This window comes from Choloepus didactylus, chromosome 9 (genome assembly GCF_015220235.1).
Source record: "Choloepus didactylus isolate mChoDid1 chromosome 9, mChoDid1.pri, whole genome shotgun sequence".
In the NCBI taxonomy this organism is placed as follows: Eukaryota; Metazoa; Chordata; class Mammalia; order Pilosa; family Megalonychidae; genus Choloepus; species Choloepus didactylus.
In genome coordinates, this window is record NC_051315.1 from 47,990,939 (window position 1) to 48,006,553 (window position 15,615).

At 37.1% G+C, this 15,615-nt stretch overlaps 1 protein-coding gene across 2 annotated transcripts in view; it reads right to left on the reverse strand.

Annotated features, from left to right (window-relative positions):
• The window catches only part of LOC119544000 (CD302 antigen), a 187,225-nt gene that overhangs the window by 24,382 nt on the left and 147,228 nt on the right, over positions 1-15,615 (reverse strand). For both annotated transcript variants that reach the window (XM_037848968.1, XM_037848967.1), the window contains one exon: positions 7,472-7,582. In XM_037848968.1, coding sequence (XP_037704896.1) covers positions 7,472-7,582 — 111 coding nt within the window. The remainder of the gene's footprint in view (positions 1-7,471; positions 7,583-15,615) is intronic.

Sequence of the window (15,615 nt, forward strand, 5' to 3'; positions counted from 1 at the left end):
AAAAGAAATAACAAGGATTAAAGCAGAAATAAATGACATAGAGAACAAAAAAACAATAGAAAGGATAAATATCACCAAAAGTTGGTTCTTTGAGAAGATCAACAAGATTGACAAGCCCCTAGCTAGACTGACAAAATCAAAAGGAGAGAACACCCATATAAACAAAATAATGAATGAAAAAGGTGACATAACTGCAGATCCTGAAGAAATTAAAAAAATTATAAGAGGATATTATGAACAACTGTATGGCAACAAACTGGATAATGTAGAAGAAATGGACAATTTCCTGGAATCATATGAACAACCTAGACTGACCAGAGAAGAAACAGAAGACCTCAACCAACCCATCACAAGCAAAGAGATCCAATCAGTCATCAAAAATCTTCCCACAAATAAATGCCCAGGGCCAGATGGCTTCACAGGGGAATTCTACCAAACTTTCCAGAAAGAACTGACACCAATCTTACTCAAACTCTTTCAAAACATTGAAAAAAATGGAACACTACCTAACTCATTTTATGAAGCTAACATCAATCTAATACCAAAACCAGGCAAAGATGCTACAAAAAAGGAAAACTACCGGCCAATCTCCCCAATGAATATAGATGCAAAAATCCTCAACAAAATACTTGCAAATCGAATCCAAAGACACATTAAAAAAATCATACACCATGACCAAGTGGGGTTCATTCCAGGCATGCAAGGATGGTTCAACATAAGAAAAACAATCAATGTATTACAACACATTAAAAACTCGAAAGGGAAAAATCAATTGATCATCTCAATAGATGCTGAAAAAGCATTTGACAAAATCCAACATCCCTTTTTGATAAAAACACTTCAAAAGGTAGGAATTGAAGGAAACTTCCTCAACATGATAAAGAGCATATATGAAAAACCCACAGCCAGCATAGTACTCAATGGTGAGAGACTGAAAGCCTTCCCTCTAAGATCAGGAACAAGACAAGGATGCCCGCTGTCACCACTGTTATTCAACATTGTGCTGGAAGTGCTAGCCAGGGCAATCCGGCAAGACAAAGAAATAAAAGGCATCCAAATTGGAAAAGAAGAAGTAAAACTGTCATTGTTTGCAGATGATATGATCTTATATCTAGAAAACCCTGAGAAATCAACGATACACCTACTAGAGCTAATAAACAAATTTAGCAAAGTAGCGGGATACAAGATTAATGCACGTAAGTCAGTAATCTTTCTATATGCTAGAAATGAACAAACTGAAGAGACACTCAAGAAAAAGATACCATTTTCAATAGCAACTAAAAAAATCAAGTACCTAGGAATAAACTTAACCAAAGATGTAAAAGACCTATACAAAGAAAACTACATAACTCTACTAAAAGAAATAGAAGGGGACCTTAAAAGATGGAAAAATATTCCATGTTCATGGATAGGAAGGCTAAATGTCATTAAGATGTCAATTCTACCCAAACTCATCTACAGATTCAATGCAATCCCAATCAAAATTCCAACAACCTACTTTGCAGACTTGGAAAAGCTAGTTATCAAATTTATTTGGAAAGGGAAGATGCCTCGAATTGCTAAAGACACTCTAAAAAAGAAAAACGAAGTGGGAGGACTTACACTCCCTGACTTTGAAGCTTATTATAAAGCCACAGTTGCCAAAACAGCATGGTACTGGCACAAAGATAGACATATAGATCAATGGAATCGAATTGAGAATTCAGAGATAGACCCTCAGATCTATGGCCGACTGATCTTTGATAAGGCCCCCAAAGTCACCGAACTGAGCCATAATGGTCTTTTCAACAAATGGGGCTGGGAGAGTTGGATATCCATATCCAAAAGAATGAAAGAGGACCCCTACCTCACCCCCTACACAAAAATTAACTCAAAATGGACCAAAGATCTCAATATAAAAGAAAGTACCATAAAACTCCTAGAAGATAATGTAGGAAAACATCTTCAAGACCTTGTATTAGGAGGCCACTTCCTAGACTTTACACCCAAAGCACAAGCAACAAAAGAGAAAATAGATAAATGGGAACTCCTCAAGCTTAGAAGTTTCTGCACCTCAAAGGAATTTCTCAAAAAGGTAAAGAGGCAGCCAACTCAATGGGAAAAAATTTTTGGAAACCATGTATCTGACAAAAGACTGATAGCTTGCATATACAAAGAAATCCTACAACTCAATGACAAAGGTACAGACAACCCAATTATAAAATGGGCAAAAGATATGAAAAGACAGTTCTCTGAAGAGGAAATACAAATGGCCAAGAAACACATGAAAAAATGTTCAGCTTCACTAGCTATTAGAGAGATGCAAATTAAGACCACAATGAGATACCATCTAACACCGGTTAGAATGGCTGCCATTAAACAAACAGGAAACTACAAATGCTGGAGGGGATGTGGAGAAATTGGAACTCTTATTCATTGTTGGTGGGACTGTATAATGGTTCAGCCACTCTGGAAGTCAGTCTGGCGGTTCCTTAGAAAACTAGATATAGAGCTACCATTCGATCCAGCGATTGCACTTCTCGGTATATACCCGGAAGATCGGAAAGCAGTGACACAAACAGATATCTGCACGCCAATGTTCATAGCAGCATTATTCACAATTGCCAAGAGATGGAAACAACCCAAATGTCCTTCAACAGATGAGTGGATAAATAAAATGTATATACACACGATGGAATACTACGCGGCAGTAAGAAGGAACGATCTGGTGAAACATAAGACAACATGGATGAACCTTGAAGACATAATGCTGAGCGAAATAAGCCAGGCACAAAAAGAGAAATATTATATGCTACCACTAATGTGAACTTTGAAAAATGTAAAACAAATGGTTTATAATGTAGAATGTAGGGGAACTAGCAGTAGAGAGCAATTAAGGAAGGGGGAACAATAATCCAAGAAGAACAGATAAGCTATTTAACGTTCCGGGGATGCCCAGAAATGACTATGGTCTGTTAATTTCTGATGGATGTAGTAGGAACAAGTTCACTGAAATGTTGCTATATTATGTAACTTTCTTGGGGTAAAGTAGGAACATGTTGGAAGTTAAGCAGTTATCTTAGGTTAGTTGTCTTTTTCTTACTCCCTTGTTATGGTCTCTTTGAAATGTTCTTTTATTGTATGTTTGTTTTAACTTTTTTTTCATACAGTTGATTTAAAAAAGAAGGGAAAGTTAAAAAAAAAAAAAAAAGAAAAACAAGGAAAAAAAAAAAAGATGTAGTGCCCCCTTGAGGAGCCTGTGGAGAATGCAGGGGTATTCGCCTACCCCACCTCCATGGTTGCTAACATCACCACAGACATAGGGGACTGGTGTTTTGATGGGTTGAGCCCTCTACCATAAGTTTTACCCTTGGGAAGACGGTTGCTGCAAAGGAGAGGCTAGGCCTCCCTGTATTTGTGCCTAAGAGTCTCCTCCTGAATGCCTCTTTGTTGCTCAGATGTGGGCCTCTCTCTCTGGCTAAGCCAACCTGAAAGGTGAAATCACTGCCTTCCCCCCTACGTGGGATCAGACACCCAGGGGAGTGAATCTCCCTGGCAACGTGGAATATGACTCCCGGGGAGGAATGTAGACCCGGCATCGTGGGACGGAGAACATCTTCTTGACCAAAAGGGGGATGTGAAAGGAAATGAAATAAGCTTCAGTGGCAGAGAGATTCCAAAACGAGCCGAGAGATCACTCTGGTGGGCACTCTTACGCACACTTTAGACAACCCTTTTTAGGTTCTAAAGAATTGGGGTAGCTGGTGGTGGATACCTGGAACTATCAAACTACAACCCAGAACCCATGAATCTCGAAGACAGTTGTATAAAAATGTAGCTTATGAGGGGTGACAATGGGATTGGGAAAGCCATAAGGACCAAACTCCACTTTGTCTAGTTTATGGATGGATGTGTAGAAAAGTAGGGGAAGGAAACAAACAGACAAAGGTACCCAGTGTTCTTTTTTACTTCAATTGCTCTTTTTCACTCTAATTATTATTCTTGTTATTTTTGTGTGTGTGCTAATGAAGGTATCAGGGATTGATTTAGGTGATGAATGTACAACTATGTAATGGTACTGTAAACAATCGAAAGTACGATTTGTTTTGTATGTCTGCCTGGTATGTGAATATATCTCAATAAAATGATGATTAAAAAAAAAGTTATTGGAATATATGTGCAGGGGAAGAAACCAACTAGGGTAACTATGAAAAATGCTAAGAATCATTGCCTTAGGGTGGTGCAATTTACGGTGCATACACTTTTCTAAGTTTTCTATGGTGATTATGCAACTAATTATGTAATGAAAGAAACTTAAAAATAAGACTGGCCCTTAAAATACTTTTTAATACCTATGTCATAGTCAGAATGCAGTAAGGTTCTATCTCTGAGTCAGTTATCCTATTTTTTAAAAATCTGATGATTTCCATATTCCAGCTGCTATCACCTCCTATCTGTTAAATGTCAAATAGGCTTTTTTAATCTGTTGTACATTAGTAATTGTGAAATGTGACTAAAATGCCACTCTAGAAAGATCGTCAAGGTAAATATTTAACCAAGGTTATAGTTTAGGCTTAAGTATTCACAGATGACTTTATTCTTTTCTCTGACCTTTTGATAGCCAATGGAACTTAAATGATTTTAAAAATTATAATCTATTTAAATACTGTATAAACTTAAATTATTTAGGTCAGACAAATAAACTTTCATTTTCTTTAACAAATAACTGCTTAAGTCCCTGAAAAATGCATGTGCTTAGGCAATTTTTTTTTAGGAAGCATTACCTTTGACACACCTAATGACATGTAATTTGGCCCTTTAATTCATTTTATATATAGTGACCTAGTTCATATATCACAAAAAGAAAAGACTAAAAATGTTATTTGTTCTATTATAATGAGTAATGTATAAATTACAGGTAAACATTAAATAATAAAACTTCTAGGCTCACAATTATTTTCCTAAGTGAATAGTAGTACCAAAAATAAAAAGGGCAATGAAAGAAAAAATAGATAACTGGGACCTCCTGAAAATTAAACTTTTACATTTCAAAGGACTTGCTCACAAAAGTGAAAAGACAGCCTACTCAATGGGAAAAAATATTTGGGAACTACATATCCAATAAGGGTTTAATATCCAGAATATACATATATATATAAAGAAACCCTACAACTCAACAAAAAAGACAACCTAATTAAAAAACTGGACAAAAGATTTGTATAGGCATTTTTCCAAAGAGAAAATACAAGGCTAAAAAGCAGATGAAAAGATGCTGAACATCACGAGCTATCAATCAAATGTCAAAGCCACAATGAGGTATCATTTCACACCTACTAGAATTGCCATTATCAAAAAAACCAGAAAACTACAAATGTTGGAGAGGATGTGGAGAAACAGGAACATTCATTCACTGCCGGTAGGAATGTAAAATGGTGCAGGTGCTGTGGAAGACAGTTTGGCGGTTCCTCAGGAAGCTATGTATAAAATTGCCATATGATCCGGTAATCCCACTACTAAGGTATATACCCAGAAGAACTGAAAGCAGGAACACGAACAGACATTTGCACACTGATGTTCACAGTGGCATGCATCTTCATCCACAGTACAAAGATAACTGAATTCATATCCACCTACTATTCTAAACCAAAACACTCACCTCGCCCCAAATAAGTAACACAGGACTCCTAACTAAGCTTAGCTAATTTTCTGATTCATCAACGAAAAGGATATTTGCAGAGTGGAAGCAAATTTATAGGATTAACAAATAAATGGTTGGGTTATATAAGAAATGTACAGGGAACTTTTTAAAATCGAATCAGTAAGGCAAATTGAATTTATGAAATTTTCACTGGGGAAAAAGAGTCAATTTTTTTTTTTAGACAAGGCAGATTTGTATAGGACAATTTAAAATTCCTAGATGACTACCCTACTTTGACAAGTAAAGTTAACAGACTTTGAAACAAAACTCAGGCCACAAAGTTTGGTGTTTTTAATTCTGTTTTGCTTTGCTAAAGAAAATTAATAAATCTAACTATTGTTGAGTTGTACAGTAAGTCAGTCAAAATATATTAATCATTTCTCTGTATAGCACAATTATTTAACCAAGTGAATGCTTACGATAAATACTAAAGGTGGACAATGAACTTTGATCTTATGTCTCATACAAGCTAATTAAAGTACAGTTAACATGGCAATCAGCCTTGAAGATAATTTCTACTATTGCAGTCTGTGGTTCTGCCTCATATTACAAATGGTTAAAAAAGAAAGAAAATAGTTGTAGGGGAAACCCCATTTAAAAATCTTGTAACACCAGTAAAAGTGCTCTTATTCTGTGTCCTTAAAATGAAACTATATTAGCATGCTGAAAATTCAGAAAACTAATGTTCAACATAGTTTGGCAAGTAAGAATTTTTCGAAGAGAAATAACTATGGATTACTTATAATGTGCTCAGTAGGATTAAAAACTTCTTTATTTACATTTATTACTCTTGTTTTAAGTGAATATGATTTCAATGTAAGGTATCCCTAATATAATTTGACATTCTTCCAAAATTTTATATTGGTGCTTTTGTCAGAAATTATGAGTGAATGTTTTCTAGGTAAAGGGTATTTCTAAATGCTGGAATGATGTGAATATGCCTAGGACAGAACTTGATTAAGTCTTCAAGAGATTTTTGGATCTCAGAGTTATTTCAAAAAAAAAAAAAAAAGAATCAAGCACACTCAATCATCAGCCTAGATATTTTAGTTAACAAAGATGTTTCAGTTGACAGCCGTCACAACCATTAGATGCTTAACAACAAGAGGGACTTTGGGCCAAATCTCCAAATATATAAAAAGCCCCAAAGCACATCTTTTTCCAAAATGATGACTCTTACATAAAATATTTTACAACATGAAGTTATAAACTATATTTCCCAGAGCACTGAGTGTGTGCTCTAACAAATGGCTTTTCTCTCTCTCCGTCTCTCCCCCTCCCTCTCTCTCTCCTCTTTTTTTTACCACATTCTTACTTCATGATCCCATAATCTGCTCACATTGCATGACTGAAACAGCACTTCCAGAGCAGAATAACAAAGTTATTAAGAACACTGGTCCTAAAGTCAGGCCCTGGTTTGAATCCTGGTTCTGTCAATTATTACCTATGTACCTTAAGAAAGAAGAATAATAAAAACTAACGATAGGTTTATGATAATTAAGCCAGATAAACTATATGATGTGATCAGCACTGCCTAGCACTTGTTCACACTCATCAAATAGTCACTGTTGTTGCTAAGGTTCTGTCACTCTGGTTAGGAAGTAAAATCTAATGACTCTTCTAACTCAAGGATTAAATGTACCTGCAATTCCAGTACTGGTGAATCTTGTGTTAAAGAATAAAAGTTGTTCATTTATTCTAAGGACCCAGTTTTAGATAAACCAGTTTTTTTTCAAGAAATTGGTGAACAATATTTACAAGTTTGTGAAAAACAAAGAAGAATAAGCACCCTACCATGGTCAGTACACTGATTTCTAACATCTTCTATACTTTCTACTTTGATGGCTTCTTGAAGAAAAATGTAACAGCTATCTTGGAACTGAATCCAGGTGGATGAAGGACAGTCTATATGGAAAAAGAGAAACACTGTTAAATAATTTGAAAATAACAATTTCATAAATCCCTAAAAATAAAGATATTGGCTATTAAATGTTCACAGGAAAAAAAGGTAATTTCCTTAAGTGATTTAGAAAGAAGGCTCTCAATCTTTGTTAAAATAGGAAATCAACCAGTGTAATAGGAATTTGTTTTTCCCTACTGTACATGTGGGAGAAAGAAATCTGCCAACAATTCTCTTATCTGGAAGAGCAAAATTACAAGTATTTAGGTTGTTTGGGAATTCAGATATGCAAATTACAATATTACCATGGCACAGCAACAAATTATCAAGGAAGACATACAATCAGAATACAGACTTCTCTTTGAAGGTTTTCTTCATAGTACATAATAACCATTTTGAAAGTTTGAGAGTTTTATGAGATCCCTTCAAACTAGACTTCCAAGAGAAGATTAATAACAAAGACTAGAGAACAATTTGCTAGATTATAAATATTCACACAAATATTCATATTGCACAGGAAAGCAAGACTGGTGTCTTGTGAATGGTCTTAATTTAACATCAAAGCAGATTCTGTGAAAAACTTTTAGGAAATAAAACTATTTCTTCCTCTACTGCTGCAGGTAGAACAGCTCAATCTCTTTATTTTTGGTCTCTTTTTTGTACATTATGAAGACAAGCATTTTTTTTTATTTTGAAATAAATTCAAAGTCATAGGAACAGTTGCAAAAACAATACTAACCTCATACAAAGAATTCCATCATACCCTGACCCCCCTCCACCGATAGCTCAATACACCAACTTTGACATGCTGTCACATCGCTATTTCTTTCCCTTCCTCCCTCCTTCCCTCCCTCCCTATCATCCATCATCTATTGCTCTGTCTTCTGAACATATGAGAGTTAGCTGCACACATCCTTGAACATACACTATAATTCATGTATACTCTTCCCATGAACAAGAACATTCTTTTATGCAATCCCATTAAGCGCAGCTGCGAAGTACAAGAGATTCAACAATGATACAAAGCTTACATTCTATATTTCCTTTACCTTACGTCTCAACTGTGTCCCTTTGAGCCACCTGTCCTCTATCCTCCAATCCCATCCAAGTTCATCCTTGGCATTCAATCAGCATCTATTTAGACTTTTTTTTTTTTCCAGTTGTGGAAACATATATACAGCCTAAATCTTCCCATTCCACACCCTCCCTAGCCTTCCATTAGTGGGATTAATCACATTTAGAATGTTGTAATGCTCTTTCCCACCATCCATTACTAGAAATTTCCCTTCACCTCAAACAGCAACTCCATACTCAACCCAAATTCTACATCTCATCTCTATGGTCATATTCTCTGATAATTTCTTTGTGTTTGCTGTGGGGGTTAAAATTAACCTCTTAAATCCATATCAATCTTGTTTTTCTTTGATACCACCTTCACTTCAATAGGACACATAAACTATGTTCCTATACTCCTCCATTCCCCCACCTTTATATAGTTGTCTGAAATTACATATTTTACATTGAGTTCAAAACCACTGATTTGTCATTAGAGTTTGTGTATTTTATATCATGTAGGAAGTAAATAGTGGAGTTACAGTTAAAAAATTATTAACTTCTATTTGTATTCCATTGTGGTTGGAGAATGTGCTTTGAGTATATTCAAAATTTTTTTTTTTTTTTTAATTTATTGAGGCTTGTTTTATGTCCCAGCTTATGGTCCCTTCTGGAGAAAGATCCGTGATCACTAGAGAAAAATGAGTGTCCTAGTGCTTTGGGATATAAGATACTATATATGTCTGTTGAAATTCTCTGTATCTCTTTCTCCTTTCTGTTGTTTCTCTGTTGGTAGGGCTCCCTTTAGAATCTGAAGTAGGGCAGGTCTTTTATTGGCAAAGTCTCTCAGCATTTGTTTGTCTGTGAAAAGCTCTCCCTCGAATTTGAAGGAGAGTTTTGCTGGATAAAGTATTCTTGGTTGGAAACTTTTCTCTCTCAGAATTTTAAATATGTCATGCCACTGCCTTCTCACCTCCATGGAGGCCGCTGAGTAGTCACTACTTAGTCTTAATGTTGTTTCCTTTGTATGTGGTGAATTGCTTTTCTCTTGCTGCTTTGAGAACTTGCTCCTTCTCTTCAGTATTTGACAGTCTGATAAGAATATGTCTTGGAGTGGGTTTATTTGGATTTATTCTATTTGGAGTTCGCTGGGCATTTATGCTTTGTGTATTTATATTGTGTAGAAGGTTGGGGAAGTTTTCCCCAACAATTTCTTTGAATACTCTTTCTAGACCTTTACCCTTCTCTTCCCCTTCTGGGACACCAGTGAGTCTTAAGTTTGGATGTTTTATTTTATCTATCGTATCCCTGAGATGCATTTCGATTTTTTCAATTTTTTGCTCCATTCTTTCTTTTGTTCTTTCATTTTCTGTTCTGTGGACTTCTAGGACATTGAGATGTTGTTCAGCTTCCTCTAGTCTTACATTGTGACTATCCAGAGTCTTTTTAATTTGGCCAACAGTTTCTTTTATTTCCATAAGATCTTCTATTTTTTTATTTACTCTTGCAATGTCTTCTTTATGCTCTTCTAGGGTCTTCTTTATGTCGCTTATATCCTGTTCCATGGTCTTCTTGATGTCCTTTAAATCCTTTGCCATGTTTTCGTTCCTCGATTGTAGTTCTTTGATTAATTCTGAGAGGTACTTTGTGTCTTCTGATAACTTGATTTGTGTGTTTGGAGTTGGATTCTCCATATCGTCTGGTTTTATCATACGCATTGAGATTTTCTGTTGTTTTTGGCCTCCTGGCATTTGCTCTGCTCGACAGGGTTCTTTTAAGTTGTAAAAAAAAAAAAAAAAACCTATCTAGTTTTTCAGAAACACAGTTTGGTGATGTACACTTTCTCTAACTAACCAGCAGATGGCGTCTGTGAGTCACCTACACCTCTCAAGTCAGTTCTCCACCTTGTCCCCACGCTGTGTGGGGAAATGATTCTTGTGGGGTCCAGCCGGAGAACTCAGCCTGGGTGTGTTGCTGGAGCCATCCACCCTGAATGCAGGGCGCTTGTACGGGTGGCCAGGGAGGAAGGACAGCCTCAATATGCAAATACCCCCGGTTCCTAGAGATTCAAGGCCACCACAAGAGTCCAAGCCTTCATTTCATTTCAGCCCCAGCCCCTCTCTCTCGCTGTCCCACAAACCACCGGACTTGGCGTAGTGTCCCTGGGTTCTCCAAGCGGGTCCCCCCGCCCAGCTGCAAACCTCCAGGACCTCTGCCGAGGGAATGCCATGCTATGTCACCAGTGCACGCCGTCCCTCTTTCAGCTCATTTCAGAATGCAGACTCCCGGTTTCACCAAATATACAGCCCCATGGGAACTAGCAGATCTCATCCAACTGGTGCATCGCTGTAACCAGTATTCTGGGTCACTCTCTGGTCCTTATCTAGTGTTTTTCACGGAGGTGTTCCTTTGCCCTGTCTCACCTAGCCGCCATCTTAGTTTCTCGAAGACAAGCATTTTTAAATTCAGCTCTCAGTACTAGAAGGAAAAAACAGGCCTTTAAGAGCTTGATTTCACTGGCCAAATAAGAGAAGGGGAGATATAATTTTACTTAATCCCAGGGAAAAAAGAAGCACAAAGCATTAATCTTCCTCACTCTCTTAGGTTTAGATAGGTAAAATCTTAATGATTTAGAATTACCATAAGTTCTGAATATGTGCTCTAGGATATTTCCAAAGAAATTAAATTTTATTTTGAAGGACTGTATATACTATAATTTTAATATAAACATGTACAAAGAAGCTCTGCTACAAAGATCAGAACTTATCGTCAACTACATTAGCATAAATTAATTCAACACCCTGAATTTACTCAACTCAGAATATGGAAGAGACCACCAGTTGTCCCCAATACTTTGTCCATTGCTTCTTATATACAGCACGGAGCACAAAGTCACCATGCTAGACTTTTGGAAAATGAAATATGAGCAGAAGTGAAATGTGCAACTTACAGGTCTTAAAAAAAGACTTGGGAGAACCCAAGATAGCGGCTAGGTGAGACAGGGCAAAAAAACACCTCCATGAAAAATACTGGATAAAAGCCAGAAAGTGACCCAGAACACCAGTTGCAGCTGGACAAGGTCTGCTAAATCCACAGGGACCGTGCACTTAGTGTAACCAGGAGTCTGCGTTCTGAAACAAGTGAGTGAGCTTGCTCAATGTCCGGCAGCCGCACCGCAGTGCTGGGAAACCGTGAGTTGCTGTTTGGAGGCAGACTACTACTTTTTCAAAAAAACCCAAAAGCAGCTGCAGATATGGCAGCAAGAAACACACAGTGAAGCGCAGCAGGAAGGGGCTGTGCAAACGACTCAATATCTGGTATGGAAGATAGACTTTCATGCACCCGCTACTAATTGCCTCAGAGCAAGGAAGGTAGAGATTAGCCAAAAGGGGAAAAAAAACACACCCCTTGCAGCCATCTTCATGGCAGGGATGCCCCTGCCCAGCGCAGATTCCACAGCCCAGAGCCACACCAAAAAAACCAGTGTGACAGAAAGTTTCCAGGAACATGGGCATATGCCACAATATTGGCCTGGACAATAGCCTTTCATGCACCCACAGCTAATTATCCCGAAGCTGGGAAGGCGGAGCTGTGCGAAGAGGGGGAAATTAACACGCCCCATTTAGCCATACTTACAGCAGACGGAGAACAATCCTGCACAGCCCAGTGGCCCAAGGCTTCCCTTGAGGGATGGTGTGCACTTGTGACGTAGCACAGCCTTCCTTCAGCAGAGGCCCTAGAAGGGCACAGCTTGGAAGAGGGACCCACTTGGAAATCCCAGGGACCATATGCCAATACCAAGGACTCGTGGGTCAGCAGCAGAGACATTCTATGGCGAGACCAATCTGAAGGTTTAGACTCTTGGAACATCCTTAATCTCCAGGAACACCTGGGAGGTTTGATTATGAAAGCTGCCCTGCATCCCTAACTGCTCAGACACACACCCCACATTGAGGGCAGACAGCACCAAGAACACACCCCAACTTGGTACACCAATTGAACCCCACAAGAATCAGGCACCCACATACCACAAAGACAAAAGCTGGGGAGAACTGACTTGTGAACAGCTGACTCGTGGACCCCATCTGCTGGTTAGTTAGAGAAAGTGTACATCACCAAGTTGTAGATCTGACAAATTAGAGACTGGTGCTTCAATAATCCTTCATATCCTAAAAGAACCCTATCAAGTAAAGCAAATGCCAAGAGGCCAAAAACAACAGAAAATTTTAAAGCATATGATAAAATCAGATGATATGGATAACCCAAACCCAAACACCCAGATCAAAAGATCAGAGGAGACATAGTACTTGGAGCAATTAATCAAACAACTAAAGACAAACAAGAGCATGACACAGGACATAAAGGCCATAAAGAAGACCCTAGAAGAGCATAAGGAGGAAATTGCAAGAGTAAATAAAAAAATAGATGACCTTATGGAAATAAAAGAAACTGTTGACCAAATTAGAAAAGTCTGGATACTCATAGTACAGGACTAAAGGAAGAAGAAGAATGACTCAGCAACCTCAAGAAACACAGAACAGAAAATGAAAGAATGGGGAAAAAAATTGAAAAAATCAAAATGGACCTCAGGGATATGACAGATAAAATAAAATGTCCAAATTGAAGACTCACTGGTGTCCCAGAAAGGGAAGAGAATGGTAATGGTCTAGAAAGAGTATTCAAAGAAACTCTTGGGGAAACCTTCCCAAACATTCTCAACAATATAAATACACAAAGCATAAATGCCCAGCGAACTCCAAATAGAATAAATCCAAATAAACCCACTCCGAGACATATTCTGATCAGACTGTCAAATACTGAAGAGAAGGAGAAAATTCGGAAAGTAGCAAGAGAAAAGGGATTCACCTCATACAAAGGAAGCCAAACAACACTGCTGATTTCTCATCAGACACAATGGGGGTGAAAAAGGGTGGTGCGATATAATGAAGATAATGATGAGAAAAATTGCCAGCCAAGAATTCCCTATCCAGCAAAGCTGTTCTTCAAATATAAGGGAGAGTTTAAAATGTTCACAGATAACAAGAAGCTGAGAGTTCATTAACAAGAGACCTGCCCTCCAAGAACTACTAATGGGAGTTCTGTTGGCTGAAAAGACAGGAGAGAGAGGACTAGAGGAAGGCACACAAATGTAGAGTATTTTTTAAAGGTTAACTAAATGGATAAAAAGCGAAAAAAAATAGATCTGACAAATAAAAACCAAAGGATAAAGTGGTTAAGTAAATACTGCCTTTACAGTAATAAAATGAACATTAATGGATTAAACTCACCAATCAAAAGACACAGATTTGAGAACAGATTTTTAAAAAATACAATCCATTTATATGCTGTTTACAAGAGACTCATTTTAGACCAAAAATATGAATAGGTTGAAAGTGAAAGGATAGAAAAAGATATTCCATGCACACAGTAATCCAAAAAAAGCTGAGGTAATTATACTAGTATCAGACAAAAGAGACTTTAAATGAAAAAATATTAGGAGACAAAGAAGGACACTATTAATAAAAGGGGCAATTCGCCAAGAAAAGAAATTAATATTTATTCACCTAATCAAGGTGCCCAAAGTACATAAGGCAAACTGGCAAAACTGAAGGGAGTAATAGATGTTTCTACAATAGTAGTGGGAGACTTCAACACACCACTCTCTTCAATAGACTGAACATCTAAACAGAGGATCAGTAAGGAAACAGAAAACCTAATAATATGATAAATGAACTAGATCTAACAGGTATCTATCTATCATCTATCTATCTATCTACCTATCTATCTACCTACCTACCTACCTATATGGAACAATGCACCCGAAAGCAGGAGGATACACTTCTGAAGTGGTCATGGATCTTTCTTCAGGACAGACCATATGTTGAGGCACAAAACAGGTCTTAACAATTTTAAACAGATTGAAAATGTACAAAGCATTATCTCTCATCATAATGGAATGAAGCCAGAAATCAATAACAACCAGAGAACCAGAAATTTCACAAATATATGGAGGTTAAACAACACACTCTTAAACAATCAGTGGGTCAAAGAGGAAATTGCAAGAGAAATCAGTAAATATCTTGAGATAAATGAAAACGAAACCACAACATATCAAAATGTATGGGATGCTGTGAAAGCAGTGCTGAGAGGGAAATTTATAGCCCTAAATGCCTACATGAAAAAGGAATAAAGAGCTAAAATCAAAGACCTAACTGAACAACTGCAGAAACTAGAGAAAAAACAGCAAACAGAAGGAAAAAAAATAATAAAGTTTAGAGTGGAAATAAATGCAATGTAAAGAAAACAAAACAAAACAAAAAAAAAAAAGTAGAATCAATAAAACCAAAAGTTAGTTATTTAAGAAGATCAATGAAATCAACTAACTCTTAGCTATACTGACAAAGGCAAACAAAAAGCAGACAGAAAATATAAAATCAGAAATGAGAGAGAGGTCATTACCATGGACCCCAAAGAAATAAAAAAAAGATCATATCTGAAGATACTATGAACAACTCTATGCCAAAAAAACTAGACAACTTAGATGAAATGGACAACTCCTTAGAAACACATGAACAACCTACACTGTATGCAAGAGTGGTTCAACACAATAAAATCAATTAATGTAATACACCACATTAACAAATCAAAAGAGAAAAACCATATGATCATCCTGATTGACCCAGAAAATGCATTTAACAAAATCCAGCATCCTTTCTTGATAAAAACACTTTGAAAGATAGGAATAGAAGGAAACTTCCTCAACATGATAAAAGGCATACATGAAAAACCCACAGCTAACATCATCCTCAATGGTGAGAGACTGAAAGCTTTTACTTTACAACTGGGAATAAGAGAAGGATGCCCACCGTCACCACTGCTATTCAACGTTATGCTAGGAGTTCTAGCTAGAGCAATTAGGAAAGAAAAAGAAATAAAAAGCATCAAATCAGAAAGGAAGAAGTAAAACTTTCACTATATGCAGATG